Below are 23,676 nucleotides of genomic sequence, written 5' to 3'. Positions count from 1 at the left end.
AGAACAAACTTGGCACATCAGGTGCTTAAAAAGTTCTCTTTTAATACTGGAACAATGGTATCATTACCACTATAAATGTATAATCCCCAGGGGAAAGAACCACACATACTTGGATATACATATTCTAATATTTTTTGAAATTACTTCATAGTCACACATCATGACAAAAATCTCTTATTTTTACCAAAAACATATTTCTTATTTCCATGGATAACATTAGCATATGTATATGTTGAAAATAGAGTATTTTCATATTATAATATGAGCGTTATTTAGTGATTCCAAGAAAGGTTAGTCAGTTAAGGCTCTATTTTGGTCACATTTGCTCTATAAGAGAACACGTTCCACCTATTGCCAAGTTAAACATATCAAAGATGAGTAAGATGCATCAAATGTAGTTCACTTCAAAATTTAAAAAAAAAAAAAACTATTTGTAAACCAAAAGGTAAATAGATCCAGCAACATTTGATATTGCTCTTTAATATACTTTGCTTTTAAGATCAGCTTCAGATGAGACCAATTTGGCAGCACAAATATTTCTTCTTCTTTGATGAAAATGATTCCCTGATCTTTAATCTCTGTGAAACATATCAAAAATATTGTACAAGGAATGTGAACTTTGTTTTGAATTAACATACATGACTAATGTGTTAGAATCTAATTTTCAAACTGATGAAAATAATTTTATGTTATTTTTCTCTTTGACTTTTAATTAAATTTCTTCTATAAGGATTTGGAGATCTGATTTGAAAAATAATGAAAAAATTGGTTATTTTTATTCATGAATTCTATTGCTACAAAATGAAAAGGGTCAGTGCAAATTACATTTACAGTAAACCTTAAATGGACTTTAACTCTCAGAATATGTCCAAAGTACAGCAATAAAGATAATTTTTAAAATCACAAACAAAAAATAGATTCTTTTGAACAAATCTATTTGCTCACTTATCCATGATATGGTTATCTACTATATATTGTGCATGAATGTACTTGGAAAATTACTTTAAATTTGAACATCAATTCTCTTTGTCAATCTATAAAATTTGACAGTGTCATTTTGAGTAGAACAAGTGTGGTGCGTACAATAAAAATCTATTATAAATGATAAGCAATATAATTCAGGAAAGATCATTTTTGTTATATTGTTTTAGAAAAATCTTGAAGTATACAAAGAGTGAGGTTACTGAGATTGCAAGCTAGGATAGCCAATAATAATTTTCTTTTTTTGTAAGTTCTGGGCAAAGATAAAGTACATGACCCTGGGTGACATATAACTTGGTCCTTAAGCTAACAGACAATCTGTGTATGCCTAGTAGAGGTTAAGAGAATTGCCACAGAGGATGGTCACCAAGGAAAGTCTAATGGCCCCACCAACATTAGTGACTGTCTCATGCTTAGCTCCAAGTGCTTAGAAAATCAACTTCAATCATTCAAAAATACTTGTTGGATGCTTTTAAATTTTAGATACCAATTTATGCACTGTGAGTATGGTAGTGAACAAGACCAAGTAATTTTCTAGCCTCAAAGAGCTTATTCTAATGGAAGAAAGACATTTTAAAAATTAAGGAAAAATATAATGCTCATTATTGAAGAGATGAATAAAAGAAAACAGAATACAGGTGATGCAAGTAGAAGGATCTGTTAAAAACAGAGTGGTCCTACTGAAGAAGCCAATATTTAAGCAGAAGTCTATATAAGAAGAAAGAGCTACCATTCTCAAAACATGAAAATAGGGGGTCTACATTAATGAAGAGAAAGTTTATCATATCCCCGTGACTATATTATGACTACTAATTTGCACTTTCTAATCTCTTCACTTTCTCCCCCATCCCCTGCCCTCAATCTAGCAACCACCAACTGTTTCTCTGAAACACTGCATCCATTTCTGTTTAGTATGAAAAATAGTACAGGGAATATAATCAATAATGCTTCAAAGATCATATTAGGTGCCAGATGGGCACTGGACTTATCAGGGAGATCACTTCATAGACTGTGTAGATGGCTGACGATTGCAATAAACACCTGAAGCTGATGTTGAATAATATTGAATGTCAACTATAATTAAATATAGATACAGATATAGAGATAGAGATAGAGAGAGAGAGACAGGGATATATATAGATATAGCCATGGGATGTGGAGTATAGCACAGGGAATATAGTCAATGGAATTGTAACAGTTACATATGATGTCAGAGGGGTAGTAAATTGGGGGAGGTTATCACTTTGTGAGGGGTGTAAATGTCTAACTATTACATTGTTTTGTACACCTGAAACTAATAAACAACAACAATAATAATAATAGCAATAAAAGACCAAGTTTAAATATCAAGAGGCAAGCTTAGTGTCTGCAAGACACCTAGAAGATGACATTTAGTCTGGAGTAGAATGAGCCATGGGAAGAGACGTGGGAGAAAAGGGCAGAGAGGTAGTCAGGGCTAGATCATGTAAAGCCCTGTATGACTTGGGAAGAAGTTTGGGTTTTATGTGAATTGTTTTCAGAAGTCACTGAAGGATTTTAAAGAGATAAGTGACATATATGATTTACTCTGGTTCCTGTATGGAGAATGGAGCCTATATAGTAGAGCAAGTTGTCAAACAAGCTCTCTGAGGAGAATTTGCCTCAGTCAACTTGAATTAAGGTGGTTGGTGTGGAAAGGGTGAAAAGTGATCATATCCAGGATACATTATAAAGGCAGAATCAACAGGACTTGTAATGCTTCAAGGTAGACAAACGTAATAAAGGACAAGACCTAGATTTTGGGCTCATACAACTCAGTGGATGGTGGTAGCACTGATTGGCAGGGAAGGACAGGTTTGTGGTGGTGTGAAGGAAAAAAATCATAGTTATCTTTTATGTATTTTTGGACATCCAAATGAAGGTGCTGAATAAACATGTTGGAGCTCAGGGAAAAAATATACAATTGGGATTTGTAAGTATACGGATGTTTTTAAAGCTCAGGGATTAAATTTGATAATTAAGGGCAAATGTTTACATAGAAACAGAAAAGAACAAAAGACTAGTTTTGGAACATTTCCGAATATAAATATTGGGAATAGGGGGGATTTACAGTAGAGGAGACTGAGAAGGTATAACTAATGATGTCAAAGTAAAACCAACAGAGTGTGGTATTACAAAAACCAAGTGAAGAACGTGTTTTCATAAAGGAGAGAAAAGGCAGCTATTCCAGATAAGATAAGAATAGAGAATAAATCACTAGATTTGCAAAATGACCATCATGTATGACAAGAGCAGTTTCGTCATCGTGGCGGAAAACTTAATTGAAATGATATGAACTAAGAATAGTCAAAGTGGAGAAAGGGAGTATACATAACAGTGTGACAGAGCTTTCCCTATGAAGAGGAAAAGAAAAAGAAAAATGGAGTTGTATCTGATGGAGATGTGGAGTCAAAAGTATGTTTTGTTTGGGTGCTTGCTTGCTTTTTAAAATGAGATTTGCTCTATCATGTTTCGGGGCTAATGGGAATATTAGGAGACTAAAATGGTGTTAAATAGAAATGGGATGGCATGGATTAAAGACCTTGTGTGAGAAAAAATACATAAGAGCTTGAAGATAGACAGCAAAAGGGCCTAAGTTAGGAGCGATGACTATTGTTATAGGGGGTGAGGAAGAACATAAGGGTAGAGATGCACACAAGGAAATGTTAAAAAAAGTCTAACTATTTGTATCAATGGATATTACCTCAAACAATAAAAGAGGTATCAGCTGAAAATTAAAAGAAGGGTGAAAGAGACAAAAACAAATTTAGATTATCAAAAAAGCATAATTAAAAAGCATTAATTGGATTTTGTCCAATTACTAATTACAAATAAAACAACGAAATTTTTCCTATTCATAAGACCATTTTCAGTGAAATGATGAGATTCACACTGAGCACAAGTATTTGTAAATAAAGGTGATAAAGAATGTGTTCCTGGAATGTACAAAGATCTCTTACATCTCAATACTAAAACCATCAACTCAGTTGGGAAATGGATAAAGAATATAACAATTTACATAAGATGTAAAAATGGCCACTTAGCATAATAAAGGTACTCTAAATTCTTATTCATAAGAGAATTGCAAATTAGAAGCACAATGTGATACAACTACACAATTTGATAACTATAATTTTTAAAAGTGATAATGTCAAGTGATGGCATAAAGGATCTTTATAATAGCCAGATGGTCAACAAGAAAATGGTTAAATAATATGTAGTATATACAATGGAATATTATATACACAATGGAATATTGATATACACAACAACATGAATGAATCTCAAAAACATGCTAAAAAAAAAAAAAACCCTAACAAATTAGAGTAGGTGTCATATGATTCCATTTAAATGAAATTCTAGATAAAGCAAACTAATCTACAGTTGCAGAAAACAAATCAGTGTTTGCCTAAGGAAAGAGGTGGATGGAGGGAGAAACTACAAATGGATACATGAAAACCTTAGGATATGGGTGAAGGAAATATTCTGAATCTTCGCTGTGGTTTTAGTTTCACAGATGGATATACCTTCAAAACTTACTGACAAATACACTTTAAGAGGTTGCAGCTCATTGTAGACAATTTAAGTTGTTTATGAAAACAACAAAGATTACTGGAGAAGAGCCAGTTGTTTCCAGATTAAATGAAAACTGGAAATCTTTACATTTAGATATTCAGAGAAAAAAAATACATACACATAATTTATAAATATATAAGATGACCCCTCGAAAATATTCAAACATAAGGGAAGTAGAATGAAAATAGGAATTCAGAGAGATAGAAAAATGAAATAAAATATTTTACTGTCAAAAAAGAGCTTACTATATTTTTTTTAGATGAAAGATTGTGGGCATTGAATTGCTATAGTATTTGGGTTTCATTGGATGCTTTCAGAAAAGTAAAAAAAAAAATTGCAACTATCTAATCTTGAATGAAAATATGTATATGAAGCCTTTGCTAAAGAATTAAAGTACAGTTCAAAAAAATAATTGTTGGGGGATAGTGATGCAAATCAGTTTGAAGACCATTGTCTAGTTGGAAAAGAAATTTATTCTTTTTATAGCTTCTCTTATGATTGCTATTTTGGGCAGTTTGCAATACGCATAATGGCAGTGTTATTATACATATATAAACTTATACTAAACAATGTACATTAATTATATGTTTTTGAATCATGTATCATAACAAAGGCAGGAATCTTTTTCTTCTTCAGTAAAGTATCCCAGATACCTAGTACAGTGCCAGGCACATATTAGTTGACTAATAAATATTTGCTAATAAATTGAATGAGTGATATGAAATTTGACCCTCAGTGGGATTAAATATTTGTCTGGTATGGCACACTACACAGGAATTCAAATGTTATTTAGCAAATTGGAGAATAATTATAAAGAAAAACCCATAAGGTTAATGTTGAGTGGCTTCCAGTGAGAATAGCATGATGAATATTGCTAAAATTGGGATTGCATTAGTCAGCTAATGCAAATCTAAGAGGCATTTCTTATGGTCTGCTCCCAAGGGTTCTCATTTACGCTTCTCCCATTCTGGCATGTGCTATTTTTGCCAGAGTGCAGAAGCATCAGAAAAGAGTAGTGGAAACTCACAATGTGTCTAAAAGTTTATGTCAGATGTACCATACCACTGCCTGCTCATATTCCTTCGGTTGAAGCAAGTCACATGACCACCTCAAAATGAAAGGTGCATAAAAATGTACACGATAGAATAGAAATGAAGAAAATAATTGTGAACAATAATATACTCTACCACAAGCACATAATTAGCAAAAGACCCAACATACCTGCCATTCAGGCCAATGGTTAGATGGTTAGCACCATCTAACTTACACAGTTATTAGCTGGGTACTACCAATACTTGTCCCACTTTTCCATGGTTCACAAACTGATTCACCTGCTTTCGGACTACTCCACATTATTTTTAAAGAATAAATTAGTAACTTTGTGTGCTACAATCATGTCTTACTTGCCTAGAAGTCATTCTGTCTTTTTAGACTGATCTGGCCCATCTCCTCTCTCATCCAGTATGTGCTGATATGTGATCGGGGATAATATTAATTCCAAGATAATCGATGTGGTAACATTTCTCCTTTATACTTATCTGGCTGAATTTTCACTCAGATAAATGAAGCAGAAAAAGATGCATTTGTTATAGGCCATATATAACTAACTATTCAAAGTCAAATTTAAAATCAGTATCCTTATAGTATACCCTTCACAACCTCCCACCTCCACATCTATCAAGGTGAGTGCTAGTTTCTTGGTTTCTATACCTGAAGAGCTCTTTCCTTCAACTTCTAAGCCACATTTCAAATGATAATTCATCTGTAAAGGCTTCATGATTTACTTGCAGCCTCAAGTAACTTGCTTTGTATGAAATTGTCCACAATGGCTTATATAAGTTGCTTATAGCATTTACCACTTCTCATCTAGTATTCTATTAATTTTATCCACCTACCAAAATATAAACCCATTTGAATCAAGAAATAAGCTTAATTTTTTTATCTTTAATAGTTATTTTGTTTTGTTTCTTAACAGAGTACCTGTATAGCATAGAGATTGAAGTTATAGGTTCTGATGTTGGATTGCCTAGGTTCACATTTCTACACTACTACTTCTGCGGGTGCAATCTTAGGCAAATTTTCTAACTACACAGTACCTCAGTATTCTCCTCACTAAAATATAGGTAATAACAGTACTTAGCCCAGAGAGTTGTTGTAAGAATTAAATTCCTTTATTCAAGTAAATTCACCTAGTAAGAGTGCCTAATATAGAGTAAAATCTCAATTATTATTAGCGTTTATTATTTTTCTTATCGTAGATACACTAGCCATATTTAAATGTGACTACAATAGTTAAACCCTAAATTTAAAAAGTTATTATGAGTATTTTCAAACACAAACAAGAATAGAAATGACCTAAGGGACTGTCATCTCCCTAAAAGTTCAAGATTTTGCCATATTGGATTAACATCTCCCACAATTTTTTTTGAAAGACATATTACAAAGTAAATCCCGACATCATACTTTCAATTAGGTACACTTAAAAAAACATCTAAACAATAAAATAATGATGAATAAAAATAAACACTAAGTAATCATTGTCTGGAAGGAAATTAGGGAATATTATCAAATCTCTTTGTCTCTCGATTATCTGATAATATTAGGGAAAATATGGTTGCCTCAAATATTTTGACAATTTTTCATTTAACACTGACACCTTTAGTCTATAATCAAGGACACAAATCACACAATCATTGAAAAAATATAAAAAGGAAAACAATAATTTTAGTTGAAAAACCTCATTTTCCATTGTTTTTAATTCTGAATTCTATACATATAAGTGTATTATTTAGTAATTACTATATGCTGCCTAAATATACACTGAGAAAATATTAGACCCAAATTCAGACACAAATACAGAAACACACACACACATGCAGGTGTGCCACATACATGGTTGACTTACTAGATTATAACTTCTTTGAAAGCAGGTATCATGCTTTACATGCATCGTAGTAACAAGTATATTATCAAGGTAATCGGATTCTATTATGAACTGAATGCTATGGAAATCAGCTATTTTTCTACATATGTGTATGTGTGTGTTTGTGCACGTGCGCTATATTAAGCAATCCTGCTTAATGATTTTTCTTATATTTTAACATTGGATTTATTTGGGGAAAGGCAGCGCTGGAGTTATGAATGCTGATACTTATTATTATAATTTTCTGTTCTGTTGACCAAGAATTATTTATACCTAATTTGTCTTCAAATTATTTGAAAAGTTTTATAGACTAAGTGAATACTTTATTGTTCACTAAATGGTAAGTAGCAGTGTAATGGTATGATATACATTTATTTTGATTTTTGAAATAATGTATAAAACATATAGGGCTAGATTATTTCCTAACAATATATTGGACCTTGAAGGTATTTTTAATGATTTCCCCTAAAATGTAGTAAAATTAAATATTAAAATAAAATGCATAAAATATATGAAATTAACGGTGAATATCATTTATCCAAAGACTTTATTTTTGGGCATTCATTTCTGTCCTAAATACATTATTTTTTAACATAACACCAGGTATACAATAGTTAACAATATTTAAAGAATGGTACAGATACCCATAGAACCTAGCAATTTGAAAAATGAAGCTTGGGACTTGAGCACCTGCAAGAGTTTAGATGTTAAAAATGATAAAGCAGAAAATAAATCATTAACTGTGTGGTTAAATGAACTTACCGTCCCATAAGTCATCAGCTTTTTCAAAAGATTACTCTTCTGGGGCTGGCCCTATGGCTCAGGCCGTTAGAGCTCCATGCTCCTAACTCCGAAGGCTGCTGGTTCGATTCCCACATGGGCCAGTGGGCTCTCAACCACAAGGCTGCAGGTTCAACTTCCCGAGTCCTGCAAGGGATGGTGGGCAGCGCCCCCTGCAACTAAAATTGAACACGGCACCTTGAGCTGAGCTACCGCTGAGCTCCCGGATGGCTCAGTTGGTTGAAATGCATCCTCTCAACCACAAGGTTGCCGGTTCCACTCCCGCAAGTGATGGTGGGCTGTGTGCCCATCACAACTAGAAAACGGCAACTGGACCTGGAGCTGAGCTGCGCCCCACATCTAAGACTGAAAGGACAACAACTTGAAGCTGAACGGCACCCTCCACAAGTAAGATTGAAAGGACAACAACTTGACTTGGAAAAAAGGCCTGGAAGTACACACTGTTCCCAAATAAAGTCCTGTTCCCCTTAAAAAAAAAAAAAAGGTTACACTTCTTTCATTGGTTGGCTAATCTGTATTTCTTAAATCAACATATGCTCAGGTATTCAGCTACTCGTTCTATTTATTTTGTGCAATAATTCTGCCTACTCACCTATGACTGATAGCTCAGTATAGATACTGTATCTCGAGACATGCTGTATCCAGAATTGACTCTATATTTTCTTGCCTGAGAAACCAAGGTGAACAGTAGACATATTTAAACTTGATTGAACAGTGAACTTCAATTCTTTGAAGCTACATAGTGAAACAAGTCTGTGCAATTAAAAATCTTTTGATCTACTCTGAAGTGAACCACTATCATCAAAATGTTTTGTGGAGACTATGTAAGTATGATAGATCTTTCTGTAAACTTTCCAGTCTTTTGAGATTTTAACCTTATTTTAAAAATTTCATCCGTGGTACTTGACATTTTCAACAGGAAATATTGGTGTTTTATTTTTATTAAATTCTTAATTCATAGGGGTTCAATATAACTATTAAAAAAGCTAATATTATTAACTAATAATAACTCAAACTAATCTGAATTTTGAAATAATGTATTATTCCATAGAGGCAATTTAGATACCCCTACTTTCATAAGTAATCTGATTCAGAATTCTAACTGAAAGTTATAAGATTTTTTCTCCATATTTATTTTTCTCTATGAAAAACTGAACTGTTAATTTTATTTTAAATTTATGATTTCTTCAGAAAATACAGTTTATTTTTGAATAATTATCTGTTGAATTTAACCATTGTATAAGTCTGGTTAGTTATTTCCTTTTTTTTCCTTGTCTGAATCATTTTGATCTAACTGCTCTAACAGTCCACAAATTTTGAAGAGCCAATATAGACAATGAGTTATCAAAATACACTTTGGATATTGTATTTATATTTGTAATTTGGATATAAAGATATCCAATTACAAATTGGTAGTCACAAAATAGTCACGGGGATGTAAAACACAGCATAGAGAATACAGTCAATAATGTTGCAACAACTATGTATAGCGCAGGGGGGTACTAGACTTACCGAGGAAATCACTGCACAAATTATACAGATGCCTAACCACTGCACTGTACACATGAAACTAATATAAAATAATATTGAATGTGAACTATAATTTTAAAAAGTCACGAGATGTAAAGTAGAACATAGGGAATATAGTCAATGGTAGTGTAATGGCTATGTATGGTGTCAGATGGGTTGTAGACTTGGGGGGGTTATCACTTTGTGAGGGGTGTAAATGTCTAATCATATGTTGTTTTGCACACCTGCAACTAATAATAATTAAAAAAAAGATATCCAATTCACACGTCTTGTAACTTATATATAAGTGTGTTTTGTGTTGATGATAATTTTTCAAGAAATCTATACATGAAAAATGCTTTCAATAATTTATTTTTAATGCAAAAAATTACAACATAATTATTTGGGTAAACTTTAACACCAACATAATATTATTTACTTATTTATAAAGTATTAATTCCTAGAAATTTATACTTATTTGGTTTTTCAAATTAAATACTGAATGAAGACCTCAAATGTGGCTCTTCTGTCACCTTTGGCTTAAGAATCTTAATTTCATCTTGAGATTTCAGGATCTTATTTGCAGTTGTAGGTTATCACTATTGTTTATTAATTGTGAGGTAGTTACCGTTCACTACAGAGCAATAAAATTCATTAGGTAATTTAGGCCAGTGTGGTAAATTATTTAATTTGTAAAAAGCTATAGTTTTTCTACCTTACTATTTATTCAAGTAAATTATTTAGAAATAATATTATATTCTGTGTGCTGTGTGTAGTTAAATATTAACATTTATATGCTAATTTATCTAAAACATGTAGAAAATATTTAAATTATATTTCAGGGATTATTAAAAGTTATGATGCTAAGATTTTAAAGCAATGTAATGATTTGCTATGCTTCTAGAGCAGATAAAGAATATCAAAGATTAAAAAGTTGGATTTGAACATACCTAAAAATTCATTTTAAGTGTTTTTGATCAGCTATATCAGAGATGTTAGATTTTATGAATTACTTCAGAAAGTTTTGATAACATGGTTTTACATAATCAAAGTCATCATATTTTAAAGCAATTACTATCTTAAGATATATGGCCCATATGGTTAGAATTTGGTATTAAGGGGACCGATATTTGAGGTAAAGTTCACCTGTTTAATCTCCATTTTGGGTCTGGTGTCCTCAAGAAAAAGACAAGCTCTTCCATAGGCAAGAAAGCAAAAATTCTCATATTGTAATGTGGATAATTATTGACTGGGTTGCTTGTTAAAAATAGAGTCCTAGACTCTCTACTCAGCAGTTCTGATTCAATATTTACATCTGAACTTATACATTTGATATAAATGTGTGTCCATTTTTGAGAGCCACCAAGGTAATTCATTAATGTCAGTTACAAAACACAGAAAACTTAAATATACGTCAAACAAGAAACAAGAATCATAAAGAAAAAAAGCAGTTACATTTCCGTAAGAAATAAGTATACACAACGTTCTAAAATTACTTCCTAGAATTATGGAGTTAGTGGCCCTTAATGATTAAGGAAGTTTAAGCGAGTTACATTAAGAAGGTAAATTTACCTTTGATCCATAAGTGTATTTTACTTATATGCTTGACTGTAAGACCATCTATTAAAAGCAAGATTTAATTAAATGATTATGGCAAGCCTGGAATTTTTTTGATTTATTAATTACTCAGATATAAATCACCTTTCAGGAAGATTTTACAATAGCCCTCTTAGAATGGAGGAAATTACGCTGTGGAGAGTTAACAAACGAGCAAACAAACAAACAAACTTGCCCAAGCCAGGATCCAAACTTAGGCATCCGTATGCGATTATAACTCAAGCTCTTGTCCACTGAAATATACAGCCTCTTTCAAAGATACAGCCCTTATTCTTCTAGTGAAATTGTTGGCTATTTTTGTCATGTTTGTCATCAATTGATCTTTCCTTTTTTGTATAGTAGCATTTTATGTACTATAAATACATTTATTTGATTATTCCCTTTCTTTTTGCCTCTAACTAAACTGTAATCATTTTCCTGTACTTTTGACAACTTTCCTATTTCTACCATATTTATTGATTGACAGGAAAATATTAACAATAGGAGTATTACAGCAATGTAACATATTGAGATCATATTCTATACCTAAATTAACATTATGTATTAAAGTAGAAAAACAATTATTATTAAAATATCCTGAGTCTCTACATCAGGAGCTTTCCATACAAATTTAATAGTCAAAGCAAATCTTTTTGAAGTTCTTAGCATGCAAAAGTTTTGAAGTTCTTCTTGGAGGCACCAGATATTCTGCTCAGTGGTTTCACATATATTATTTTCAGTCTTCACAACCTTCAAGGAAAGTATTATCATCCCCATTTTCCATATGAAGATATTGAGACTTAGAGAAGTTACACACTTTTCCCAGGAATGAAAAGTGAAGAAGTAGTGATATAGAATCCTGCCTACTCCAAAACTATTTCTAACACACACACACACACACACACACACACACACACACGTAAAAGTGCTAAAGTATGATTATCCCAGATAATTAATGACTTCATGTGTAGAGCAAAAAATAAATTTTTTGTGAACCCAACTAATAGATGTAAAATTAGCAGTAGCATCTTTACAAAGACGCTGTTACAAATTTACCCCCCAGAATGGCTCAAGTGTACCAAAGTCATACAACAGCAATTTGAGCAATGCCTAGTATAGGCAACAAGACAGTGTGACGTTTAGCCCAACAGTAGGAATACATGCATTGGTGCTTAGCAGCCAACTGCATGTAATAAAGGAAGAACATTCAGAAAATCAGAAACAAATTCAGGGCATTCTATCCAGGAGTGATTGCAGGCTGGGCAGACCTCCCATGGGAGCAGAGGCTGTTGGTTAGGCAAGATTATTTTTAAGGTAGTCTTTTCTGATTGAAAGGTATTCCTGAGAGTAAAACTTCCATCCAGGAAATCTGACTTTGATTGTTTATCTGCAATATGACTTACTGAACAAATATTAATAAAAGGTTACTCATATTTAGATTGCTTTTTACTATCACAAGACTACACTGTGTGAACTTTACATACTGATTCAACAAAAGTTATGAATCATGCTGGTTAAGGCTTCAAACTTTTACTGAAACCTCTTTGAACTAATATGTATTGAAGTGGAAAATTAAATTTAAAAACTTTTTCCTTGAAGTGTTACATAAGGAGGTTGTTAAATTTTTTAAGACCCTCCCTTATACCAACAATAGATTGCTTGTTTTTAATGTAAGGGCTGGGTAAACAAGGCTGTAGAATAGTAGTTACACATGTAGTCAGAACTAGCTTTACCCCATAGGGTCCATATAACTGAGGACAATTTACTTAATTTTTGTACCTTGATTTTCCTATCTGTAAAATGGGTGTAACAATAGTACCTATATTTTAAAAGTCTCTTGAGAATTAATTGGCAAATAAAGAACTAAGAAAACCTGGAAAATAAATAGCACTTCAAAACGATGAGCTATTATTAACAGTTTTAAGTAGCAAGGCCAAAGCTTGAACCTAGTTCTAACTCAAAAGTCCTGGCACTGTTTGCAGAGATGAGGTTTAGCTTGTATATATCATTAAAGTAAATGTGTGTGTGTGTGTGTGTGTGTGTGTGTGTGTACATATATGTTTGTATTCATAACATTTATGAATAAACTTGAGTAACACCAAAAGTTGCACTAGTAGAAATATAAATATATTCTCTTAAACACAGCATAATCTTTATTTGCAAATACCTTCTAAAAATGTTCATAATCCCACTTCTCTTACCAATTACTGCCAAATTCCTTTTTTATGGCAAAACTCCTTGAAAGTGTATTGTACTTAATATATGTAATTCCTCTCCTCCAATTCTTTCTGAATTAACTCTAATTGGGTTTTCATCCAAACCCACCCTACCTTATGAAGGTAAGCAGGGACCTCCACATGCCTGAATCTCATGCCCAATTCTCAGTTTTTATCTTCCTAGATATGAGTATTTGAGAGTCTCCTTTGCAAAAAAAATAAAAATAATAAAAAAATATATATATATATATATACACACACATATATATGTATATACACATATATATACATATACATACACATACATACATATAAATATATATATATATATATCCATCCATCCATCCCAGGGCTAAATTCTTGAAACATTTCTCCTTCCTATTGGTAGCCACTCCTTTGGTCATTGGATCCAATATAATAGTTTTAATTGCAATGTATTCACAGAGTCTTCTTTAAATTTTTATCTCAACCCAGCATCTATGCTTGAACCCCAGATTCATATAACCAGGTGTCTACTCAGCGAGTGAACAGTCCATCCTCTTATTAGCTCGGGCAAAAATAAATTAAACAAACAAACAAACAAATAAATAAATTAGATTTGTCCCTGATGCCTCTCCTCCTCTCATATCTTACAAATAATCCACCAATAAAACCTTTGATTCTACTTTCACAATATATTCATTCTCCGACCACCTCTCATCACTTCCACTACAATTCCCCGAGCTCAAGTCTCCATCATCACCACTTGCCAATGTTATGCAATAGCCTCCCACTTGGACTCTTTGCTTCCACTTTGCTCTTACTTCTATGTACCAGAGAGACAGCAAATATGAGTGTCCAAAACTCTGCACTCTTGAAACATGCATTCCATTGATGTACAGGAACCATCATCATTCTAGAATTAGACAAAGTCATGGACTAGAAGGTGAAAACATTAAAGAGGAGATTGAGAAAATGGTTGGTCCTTGTTTACAAGCTCTTAAAGTATTTGCTATAATAGCAAGAACAATAATAAAGCTTAAATTTGTTGAATCATTTCCATTTTCCAAAGTGCTTATAGTATACACGTCCTGTGCTCATAGAGCCTGTGAAAGGTGAGACACATCTCTAACATACTTCTCTAGGTATATTGGCTTCTCAGATGATTATAAAACTATCTGGAAAGTTATTTTGACATTATATTTCTACTGCTAACATTAATACATGATACTCATTGAAATAAAGGTTAAACCCAGAAACCTCTTCAAATTTAAATAATATTAGGCATTGTACAACCCAAGTAACAGAAAAAAATACCTTCCACACACTCTATGAACAATAAGACTCATAGTGATGTCAATGAGTCATGTATTTCTGGAATTACGTAGAGTGGAGAAAGCAGATAGAAAGACACTATTTAGAGGACATTACTTACTGATTTTTCATTTTATAGTACCACCTCCTACACCAACACCCAGCCTTCTATCTACTATAGATTTCTTCTATTAGCAGAAACTCCTGTAATCAGGAATAACTCGGCCTGATTTGCCAAAAAGGAAAGTATTACAGGAATTTTTTTAAGTATTTCAGAGTTCATACTGTCAATCTCCCTGCCTCAGCCTTTTGTGACTTGTCCCCAAAGGGTCAGAAAACTTTGCTTATGGCCTGTAGACCTGCCTTTCTCAACCAATGCATAGAAAACACTACTTCTTAAGACCCATTTTCTTTGCCAGTGTCCCATCTTATCAGAACATGTAGCTATGAATATATTCTTTTCAATTACACTTTTATTTATGTCCTTCAGACATACTGGTAATTACGCTAGAAGGAACCAGAAAAAAATGTTAACTGACCATGATAAGTATAATGTACAAAACATAAAAGTAATTATAGGCTATTTGTACATAAGATGATGTGTTTTATGTACTCCTATTATAGATAAAGTGGAATCAACTTCCAGCGTACTTTGGATTGGCTTTTCATCTTTATTTTGTGGCAATTTGTAATAAAGCAACAGTATGTCTTAATGTATTTTATCATCCTAGCTCTTAATTGCAACATTGTGCTTTTTTACTTTTTAAATAAGCCAGAATTGAAAGCATTATAAAAATATTGTTTCAAGTTGTAAGAAAAAGCACATTAACCCCAGCAGACACACTGTCCTAAGTAATGTGTATTAACAATGGTTCTAAAAATATAAGAATCATATTGTAATTTATAGGCGGATGATTCTTGCATTGTTGCCATCACTAACAATAGTAATCTTCTTGAATTATTGTTCAATTCTTTAGAAATATTGGATAGATGTACCCATTATTCTAGGTTTTCGTTTAGCTGCCAGTCTCAAAATGTCATTGTTTTAAATGGTAAATAAGAAAACAAAGGTGCTAAAAGATACAGGTTTTGTTAGCTGGGGGCACACACACTTTCTGTGTACGTTTCATCACCTGTTGTACCGACTGCTATGTGTTTAATCAAACCTGGAGCTTGTATATATATATAAAAAGTAAATATTCGCAGTAAGTATAGTAGTCCTTCAAAGCAAAAAACAAATAAAATAAAGTGTCAGATGTATGAACCTTCAATGATAGGTAAATTACTGGTTTTGAAATGGAAAATTTTTGTGCAACCAAGGTCACAACTGAGCCTATAACTACTTAATGGTCAAAAAAAGCTCTTGCAGCTCTCACTCCCCTATAGTTCTTACTTTGTTTCATCCCAGATACTGTGAATAGTAAGATGACTGTATATGGATATATTACATGTTCCTGCAATATATTCAATGAATTCTAACTTCATGACTTAGCGAAGTTGGTCTTTTTCTTATGTATAATACAGATTCAGAATGCTTCAGATGTGGAAATGGCTTTAGTTATTTAGCAGCAAGAAATAAGTAATAATAATAAGCCTTCTTAGAATTACAGGGGTACATACCACTTGTCTGCCAACGGCAAGGAAGAAACAGATAGGCCAGCCTCCGTCTCAAATATTGTGCTTCATTTCCTCTTCAAAAAGATGCAGGAGTGCAGCTTCATGACCTGGGTTTATTTCTTTTCATTTTCTTACTTAATTTTTTTTGGTATATTTAGAAAAGTATTCAAAAAGAAATCCATGCAGTCTAGAATTTGAACTAATGTCAAAGAAATCCATGCAGTCTAGAATTAGGAACTAATTTTAGAATAGGTGTATCGTCCTCTGTAGTGTGTAAATAGTTTATTGTATTTTTCCATGCCCCAGCCCTGGAATTAACCACTTCTCCAAGGAGCCTTGATTCTCTTAATAAAAGAACGATATTTAAAAACCAAGATCTAGATGCTAAGTGTGCTTATTGCTACAGGGGAATCTGTTTATATGCTCTTTCAGAAGACAGAACAAAGATACATGATAGATAGATAGTTAGATAGATAGATAGATAGATAGATAGATAATCTCCGTACATCTGCACACATCTATTCTAATATGTATGTATGTATGTATATAGCTGTCTATCTATCTGTCTATCTATCTATCTATCTATCATCTATCTTCATATTGATACATTCAACCTAATCCAGTATCAATATCTAAAGTATATGTGCTTATTTGTTCAACCCTAGCATACATATAGTTTGAAACATGCTAAGTCATAACCCTGTGGGAAACAATTTGCCAATAAGAAAATATTGTTTGGGTTATTTTCCTCTTTTAGCTTTACAGTATCCAGCTAAACACTATTTTCCAAAGTTAGGGCATGTCCCTTCTTCCGACCCACTTGACTGTGGTTACAAGATTCATTTGTAACATAGACAAATTTGTTTGCTAGAGTCTGCATTCCCTACTGGGTTTTCCCTACATCACAGTTGATTTTGTTAATGTAAAAGTACACGTGGTAAATATGCTCTTTGTGGTACATACGTGTATGAGTTTTGAGGGTCACATCTAATACCATATTGCCTTATAGAAGACTTCCATCAACTAAGAATTCTTCCATACTTTCCATTTATAGTCAATCATGTCCCCAACCTGGGCAAACACTACCTATTTTTGATTGTCATATAAAGTTCCACCTTTTCCAGATTGTCATATAAATTGAATCACAGACTATGAAAGCTTTTGGCTATGGCTCTTTTCACTTAATAGAATGCATTTAATATTTATCCAAGTTTTTGAATGAATCAATAATTCTTTTTATTGAGGAGTAGTAATATTTTGTATGATGGGTCACAATCTGTCCATTCAGTTTAAAGGACATCTGGATTGTTTCCAACTTCTAGAAAATACAAATAAACTTCTATAAATACTCAAGTTAAGGTGTTCGAGTGGAGGTAAGTTTCCATTTCTTTTGAACAAATATCTAGGAGAGGGACCGCCAGGTACCATATACTAAGAGTCTGTTTAACTTTATAGGAAACTGCCAAAATATTTTTTCAAAGTGGCTGTACAGTATTCAATTCCAACCAACAACATGTCACACTATCTCATTGTAGTTTTACTTTGCATTGCTTTATATATAATGATATGGATCGTTTGTCATATGCTGATGTACCATACCTTTATTGGGAATATGTCTATTTATAATGCTTACCTATTTTTAATCTGGTGTTTTTTTTTATTGCCCTTTATAATATTCTGGATTCAAGGTTTCCATGAGAAATAAGATTTATAATTTTTTCCCCATTCTGTGACTTCTCTTTTCATTCTTTTAACAGTATCTGTCACAGACCGAGTTCTCAGTTTTGAAAAAGTCCAATTTATCTTTTTTCCTTATAGATACTTTTGTCCTCATCTAAAAATGCCTTGACGAACCCAATGTCAGGCAGATTTTCTCCTATATTTTCTTCCAGATATTTTCACACTTCATTTCTATTTAGGTCTAAGATAAATTTGGGATTAATTTTTGTGTAAGGTGTTAAAGCTTAATTTTTCTTCATGTGGATGTCCAGTTTTTATAGCATCATTTCTTGGAAAAACTACTCTTTCACCATTGAATTGCTTTTATAACTTTGTCAAAAATTATGCCTGTATTTATGTGGATCTATTGATAGATTCTCTATTCTATTCCATTGATCTGTTTTTCTAGACTGTCAGACAATTACACATTCTCACTATTACTGTGGCTTCATAATAATTCTTAAAATCAGTTAGCATTATTCCTCCCTTTTCTTTTTTCCAAATCTGTTCCAGCTGTCTAGGTCCTTTGCATTTCCACAGGTATTTTAGAATCAAATTGTACAAAACTACACAATATGCTGCTGTTTTCCAGCAATGAAAATGGTATACTCAGATATTTAAATTTATTTAGGTCTCTAATTATTATCAACCCTGTTTTCTTTCTTTGTTCCAATACATAGCCTTTAATTTCTTTCGATTTCCTTATAGCACTATGATTTTCAGTAAGGATGTTTAAGAAGTGATGGGTAAAGCCAGCCTGGCTTTGTTCCCAGTATGGGGTGGGCAATGATGGGGGCAATGGGGTGGAGAAACAGTCAATATTTCACCCTTAAGTATAATGTTGCATAATTAAGTACAGTTGCAAAGATTTTGTAGATGTCTTTAATCAGATTTTAAAAGCTGCCTCCTCTTTCAAATTTGCTGAGAGTTTTTAACATGAATGGATGCTATACTTGCCAATAGCTTTTCCTGCATCATACTTTGATGATCATATAAGTGTTCTTTTTAATGTATTAATATGTTGAAATAAACTGGTTTTTAAATGTCAAATCAGCCTTGCATTCTCCGGATAAAACTCACTTGGTTATGCTACATTATTGTTTTTATACATTGCTTCATTGGATTTTCTTATATTTTTGTATCTATATTCATTAGGATTACTGTTCTGTAGTTTTCTTTTCTTGTAATGTTGGTGTTGTTTTGGAATTAGTGTAATTATGGCTCCATCAAATGAGTTCGAAAGTGTTCTCTTCTATTTTCTATCAGAGATTCTGTAAAACTGGTTATTATTTTTCCTTGAATGGTTGGTAGAAATTCCCCATTAAATATCCTACTGAAATTCTCTTTGTTGACACATTTCTAACTATAAATTCAATTTTCTTAATAAATATCAAGCTATTCATGTTATCTGTTTTTTGAATGAGTTTTGATAGTTTTTGTCTCTCAAGGAATTTAAATTGACATATTCGTGGGCATAAAATTGTTCACAGCATTTCTTTGGGTAGCGATGTCCTCAGCTATTTCACATTTATAGTTTGTATCCTCTGGTTTTCTGTCAGTCTGGCTAGAGTTTTATCAATTTTATTGATGTTCATAGAATAAGGCTATGATTTTATTTATTTTTCTATTTTTAATTTTATTGAGTTCTACTCTTATCTTTATTACTTTCTATCTTCTGCTTGCTTAAAGTGTAATTGTCTATTATTTTTCTAATTTGCTATAGTGAAAGCTTAAATATTTTGAGAATTTTCTTTTGTTCTAACATATACATTTAGTGCTATAAATTTTTCTTAAAACGCTGAAAGAAATTGAGTATTGTAAGTCCTAAATTTGCAATGACGAATGTAAATGTTGATTTTGTTTCTCGTGTCTGGTTTTCATCAGAAGAAAAATCCATATAATCTTGAAAGCTAGTAGGATCAGTGACCAACTTTGTAATGTTGCAGAGTATAAACAATTTTAGATCAACAACATTTTAAAGCATGTATTATGAATTTCTAAGATACAGTATATGAGAAATGGAAAAATATTATCAATATATCTGTGGATACCTAAAAGACTTAATGTTTTAATTTTACAACTCAATTAAGACAGCACTTAAAATTTTATATCAATGATTCTTGAAAATAATAGTGTCCCACGGAACTCTCAGAAGAATAATCACAACCTACGTGGGAGAACAATGTGACGTAAATGATGGTAATGAGGAAGAGAAGGAATAGGATTAACAATAAATACTATCCATTGAAATATACATCTCATTAACTGTCGTAATAACTGAAGTATACAAACGATCCATGACTGTAACTCCACAAAGTATAACTCAGGAGAGTTTTAAATAATTAAGTGCTACACTGTCCAGTAAGGAACAAAGATGTTTTGAAAGTAAGCCAGCCTTACTATAGTGAAATATATATGTTCATTAACAAGGGAAATGGAGAGAAGGTCCTAAATTTTACTGGCTACACTTTGTTTTTTGCAATGTAGAGAGAAGATAATTATCAGCTGTTTCCTGGTTATGCATGTCATGATATTTGCTCCAAATTTTCACTTACTTGATAGATGTACATTTCTTTTCATGCTCCTCCTCTAATCAAGAAAATAGCAAACCCTAGAGAACCAAGATGCATTAGATATAGAGATAGAGGAATTTAAGTCAGTGCCACAAAGCATCGACAACTCCATAGAGACCCCCAAATACTCACTCCACATTAGGTGGGGGACCTCTTTACTTTTCCCTAAGGGGTCCTCAAAAGACCAAAATATACCATGAAATCACCACGTCAGTATTCATTTCATACAGACTCATTGACGATTGTATAAGCAGACCAATAAAAAAGAGAAAGTACAGATTTACTCGATTACTGACCAAACATGGAATAATTCAGTTTAACGTAAAATAAATTGGGAGCAAAATTGCAGAAGGCTTCCTTCTCCCTATGTCTTCATATGGCAGAGAGAGACCCAGCTCTGGTTTCTTAGTCATCTTATAAGGATATTATTGATCCCTATGATCATAGGGCCCTACCCTCATGATCTCATGCAAATTTAATTACCTCCCAAAGGCTCCACCTCCAAATACCATCACACTGGGGATTAGGCTTCATTATATGAATTTGAGGGGCACACAAACATTCAGGCTATAAGAGATCTCATTACTTCTGTGTTACTCTCAGCTAATTAAATAGTCATAAACCACTTCCACTCACCAAAATTTCTAGAAATTAAAAATAAAATCCATGTTTGTGCAACATAAACATTTTGAACACTTTTTATTTATTAATTTGCACTTTCTAATCTCTTCAGCTTCTTCTCCATCCCCACACCCCTCCCATCTAGCAACTATCAGTTTTCTTTTTTTCCCCCCTATATCTCTGAGTCCATTTTGCTCATTGATTTGGGTCTTTAGATTCCACATATAAGTGAGATCATATGATATTTATCTTTCTCAGTTTGACTTATTTCACTTAGTGTAATATTATCTAGGTCCATCCATGTTGTTGCAAATGGTAAAATTTCATTCTTTTCTATGGCTGAGTAATACTCCATTGCATAAATATACCACAGTTTCTTTATCTAATCACCTATCAATGGGCATTTCAGTTGTTTCTATATCTTGGCTATTGTGAATAGCACTGCAATGTTTATACGGGTGCATATATTTTTTTGAATTAGTGTTTTGGATTTCTTTGGCTAGATACCCAGGAGTGGAATTTATGGGTCATAAGGTAGTTCCGTTTTTCAATTTTTTGAGGTAACTCCGTACTGTTTTCCATAGTGGCTGCACCTATCTGCAATCCCACCAACCGTGCACAATGGTTCCCTTTTCTCCATATCATTGCCAGCACTTGTTGTTTATTGATTTATTGATGATAGCCAATTTGACAGGAGTGAGTTGGTATCTCATTGTGGTTTTTATTTGCATTTCTCTAATAATGAGTGATGTTGACCATTTTTCCATATGTCTGTTGGTCATCTGCATGTCCTCTTTAGAGAAACACTGCTTCATGTCCTCTTCCCATTTTTCAATTGGGTTGTTTTTTTGTTTTGTTTTTTTTTTTTGGTGTTGAGTTGTATGAGTTTTTTATAAATTTTCGATATTAACCCTTATCAGATGTATCATTCACAAATATCTTCTCCCAATCAAGAGGATACATTTTTGCTTTATTGATGGTTTCCTCTGCTGTGAAAAATATTTATGGTTTGATGCAATCCCACATGTTTATTTTTTCTTTTGTTTCCCTTGCCCGAGGGAATATATCAGTAAAAATATTACTAAGGGTATTGTTTGCAAATTTACTTCCTATATTTTCTTCTAGGAGTTTTATGGTTTCGGGTCTTACGTTAAAGTCTTTAATCCATTTTGAATTTATTCTTGTATATGGTGTTAAGAAGGTGGTCCAGTTTCATTTCTTTGCATGTGGCTGTCCAGGTTTCCCAGCACCATTCATTAAATAGACTGTCTTTACCCCAATGTAAATTCTTGCTTCCATTGTCTTAGAAAGACCATATAGGCATGGATTTATTTCTGGGCTCTCTATTCTGTTCCACTGATCTATGCATCTGTTTCTATGCCAATACCATGCTGTTTTGATGACTATAGCCTTGTAGTACAATGTCAGGTAGTGTGACACCTCCCACTTTGTTCTTATTTCTCTAGATTGCCATGGCTATTCGGGGTTTTTTATGGTTCCAAGTAAATTTTAGGATTTTTTGTTCTAGCTCTGTGACAAATGTTATTGGTAATTTGATAGGGATTGCACTGAGTACTGCTTTAATTCTTACTCTGTCCATCTCTGTAGCTATTACAATTTTTAAACGAAAAAAACATGTTATAAAAACATGCCAAATGCAATTTAAAGTAGAAATTGGAATTATACCTGAGTATTAGGAAAATTTTAGGGGCATTACCAATTTTTCAAAGAGTGAAAATAACCAATTGAGTACTATTTTAAAAAATAAAATAATACTGGATTCCCCCTTCGGGTGGTGACCATCCTGGCATTATTGTGTGGTTTGGCAAATGGCTGACAGATTACTTTCATGGTGAATAAAAAGGGGAGCTACCTTACCACATAATTTGGTGAGCATCAATATTTTCTGAATTACTTTTCTTCCTAAACATTTGTTGACTTCTGAGATATATACTACACACTGAGATCACTTATTAATTGCTATTTATCAGAACTTCAATCAACTTTCACAATATAAAAGCACAACAATATTAAATCCAATGTCCTCATAAAACCAGGAACTCCTGAGAAATTTAAAAATTACCTTCAAATACTTCAAACATTTTAAAAGAATTTCAGCTATTTGTAAAGTTAACTAAGATATCTTAAATTCCTTATGATAATGCTATCAATGCATTTCATTAAAGAAGTAGAAAGCTGTAAACCAACTAATATGAAGCCAATCAAGATATAG

General features: G+C 32.7%; 1 protein-coding gene across 1 annotated transcript in view; it reads left to right on the top strand.

The window, feature by feature from the left end:
* The first annotated feature begins 8,938 nt into the window (after positions 1-8,938).
* The window catches only part of ANXA10 (annexin A10), a 68,874-nt gene continuing 54,136 nt past the window's right edge, over positions 8,939-23,676 (top strand). Inside the window, exon 1 of the mRNA XM_033135522.1 lies at positions 8,939-9,123. Within this exon, the coding sequence (XP_032991413.1) occupies positions 9,106-9,123 (18 nt within the window). The 5' untranslated portion in view covers positions 8,939-9,105. The remainder of the gene's footprint in view (positions 9,124-23,676) is intronic.

Source organism: Rhinolophus ferrumequinum, chromosome 18, assembly GCF_004115265.2.
Source record: "Rhinolophus ferrumequinum isolate MPI-CBG mRhiFer1 chromosome 18, mRhiFer1_v1.p, whole genome shotgun sequence".
Classification (NCBI taxonomy): domain Eukaryota; kingdom Metazoa; phylum Chordata; class Mammalia; order Chiroptera; family Rhinolophidae; genus Rhinolophus; species Rhinolophus ferrumequinum.
Note: the sequence above shows the minus strand (reverse complement) of the source record. Positions and strands in the feature narration are given on the sequence as shown.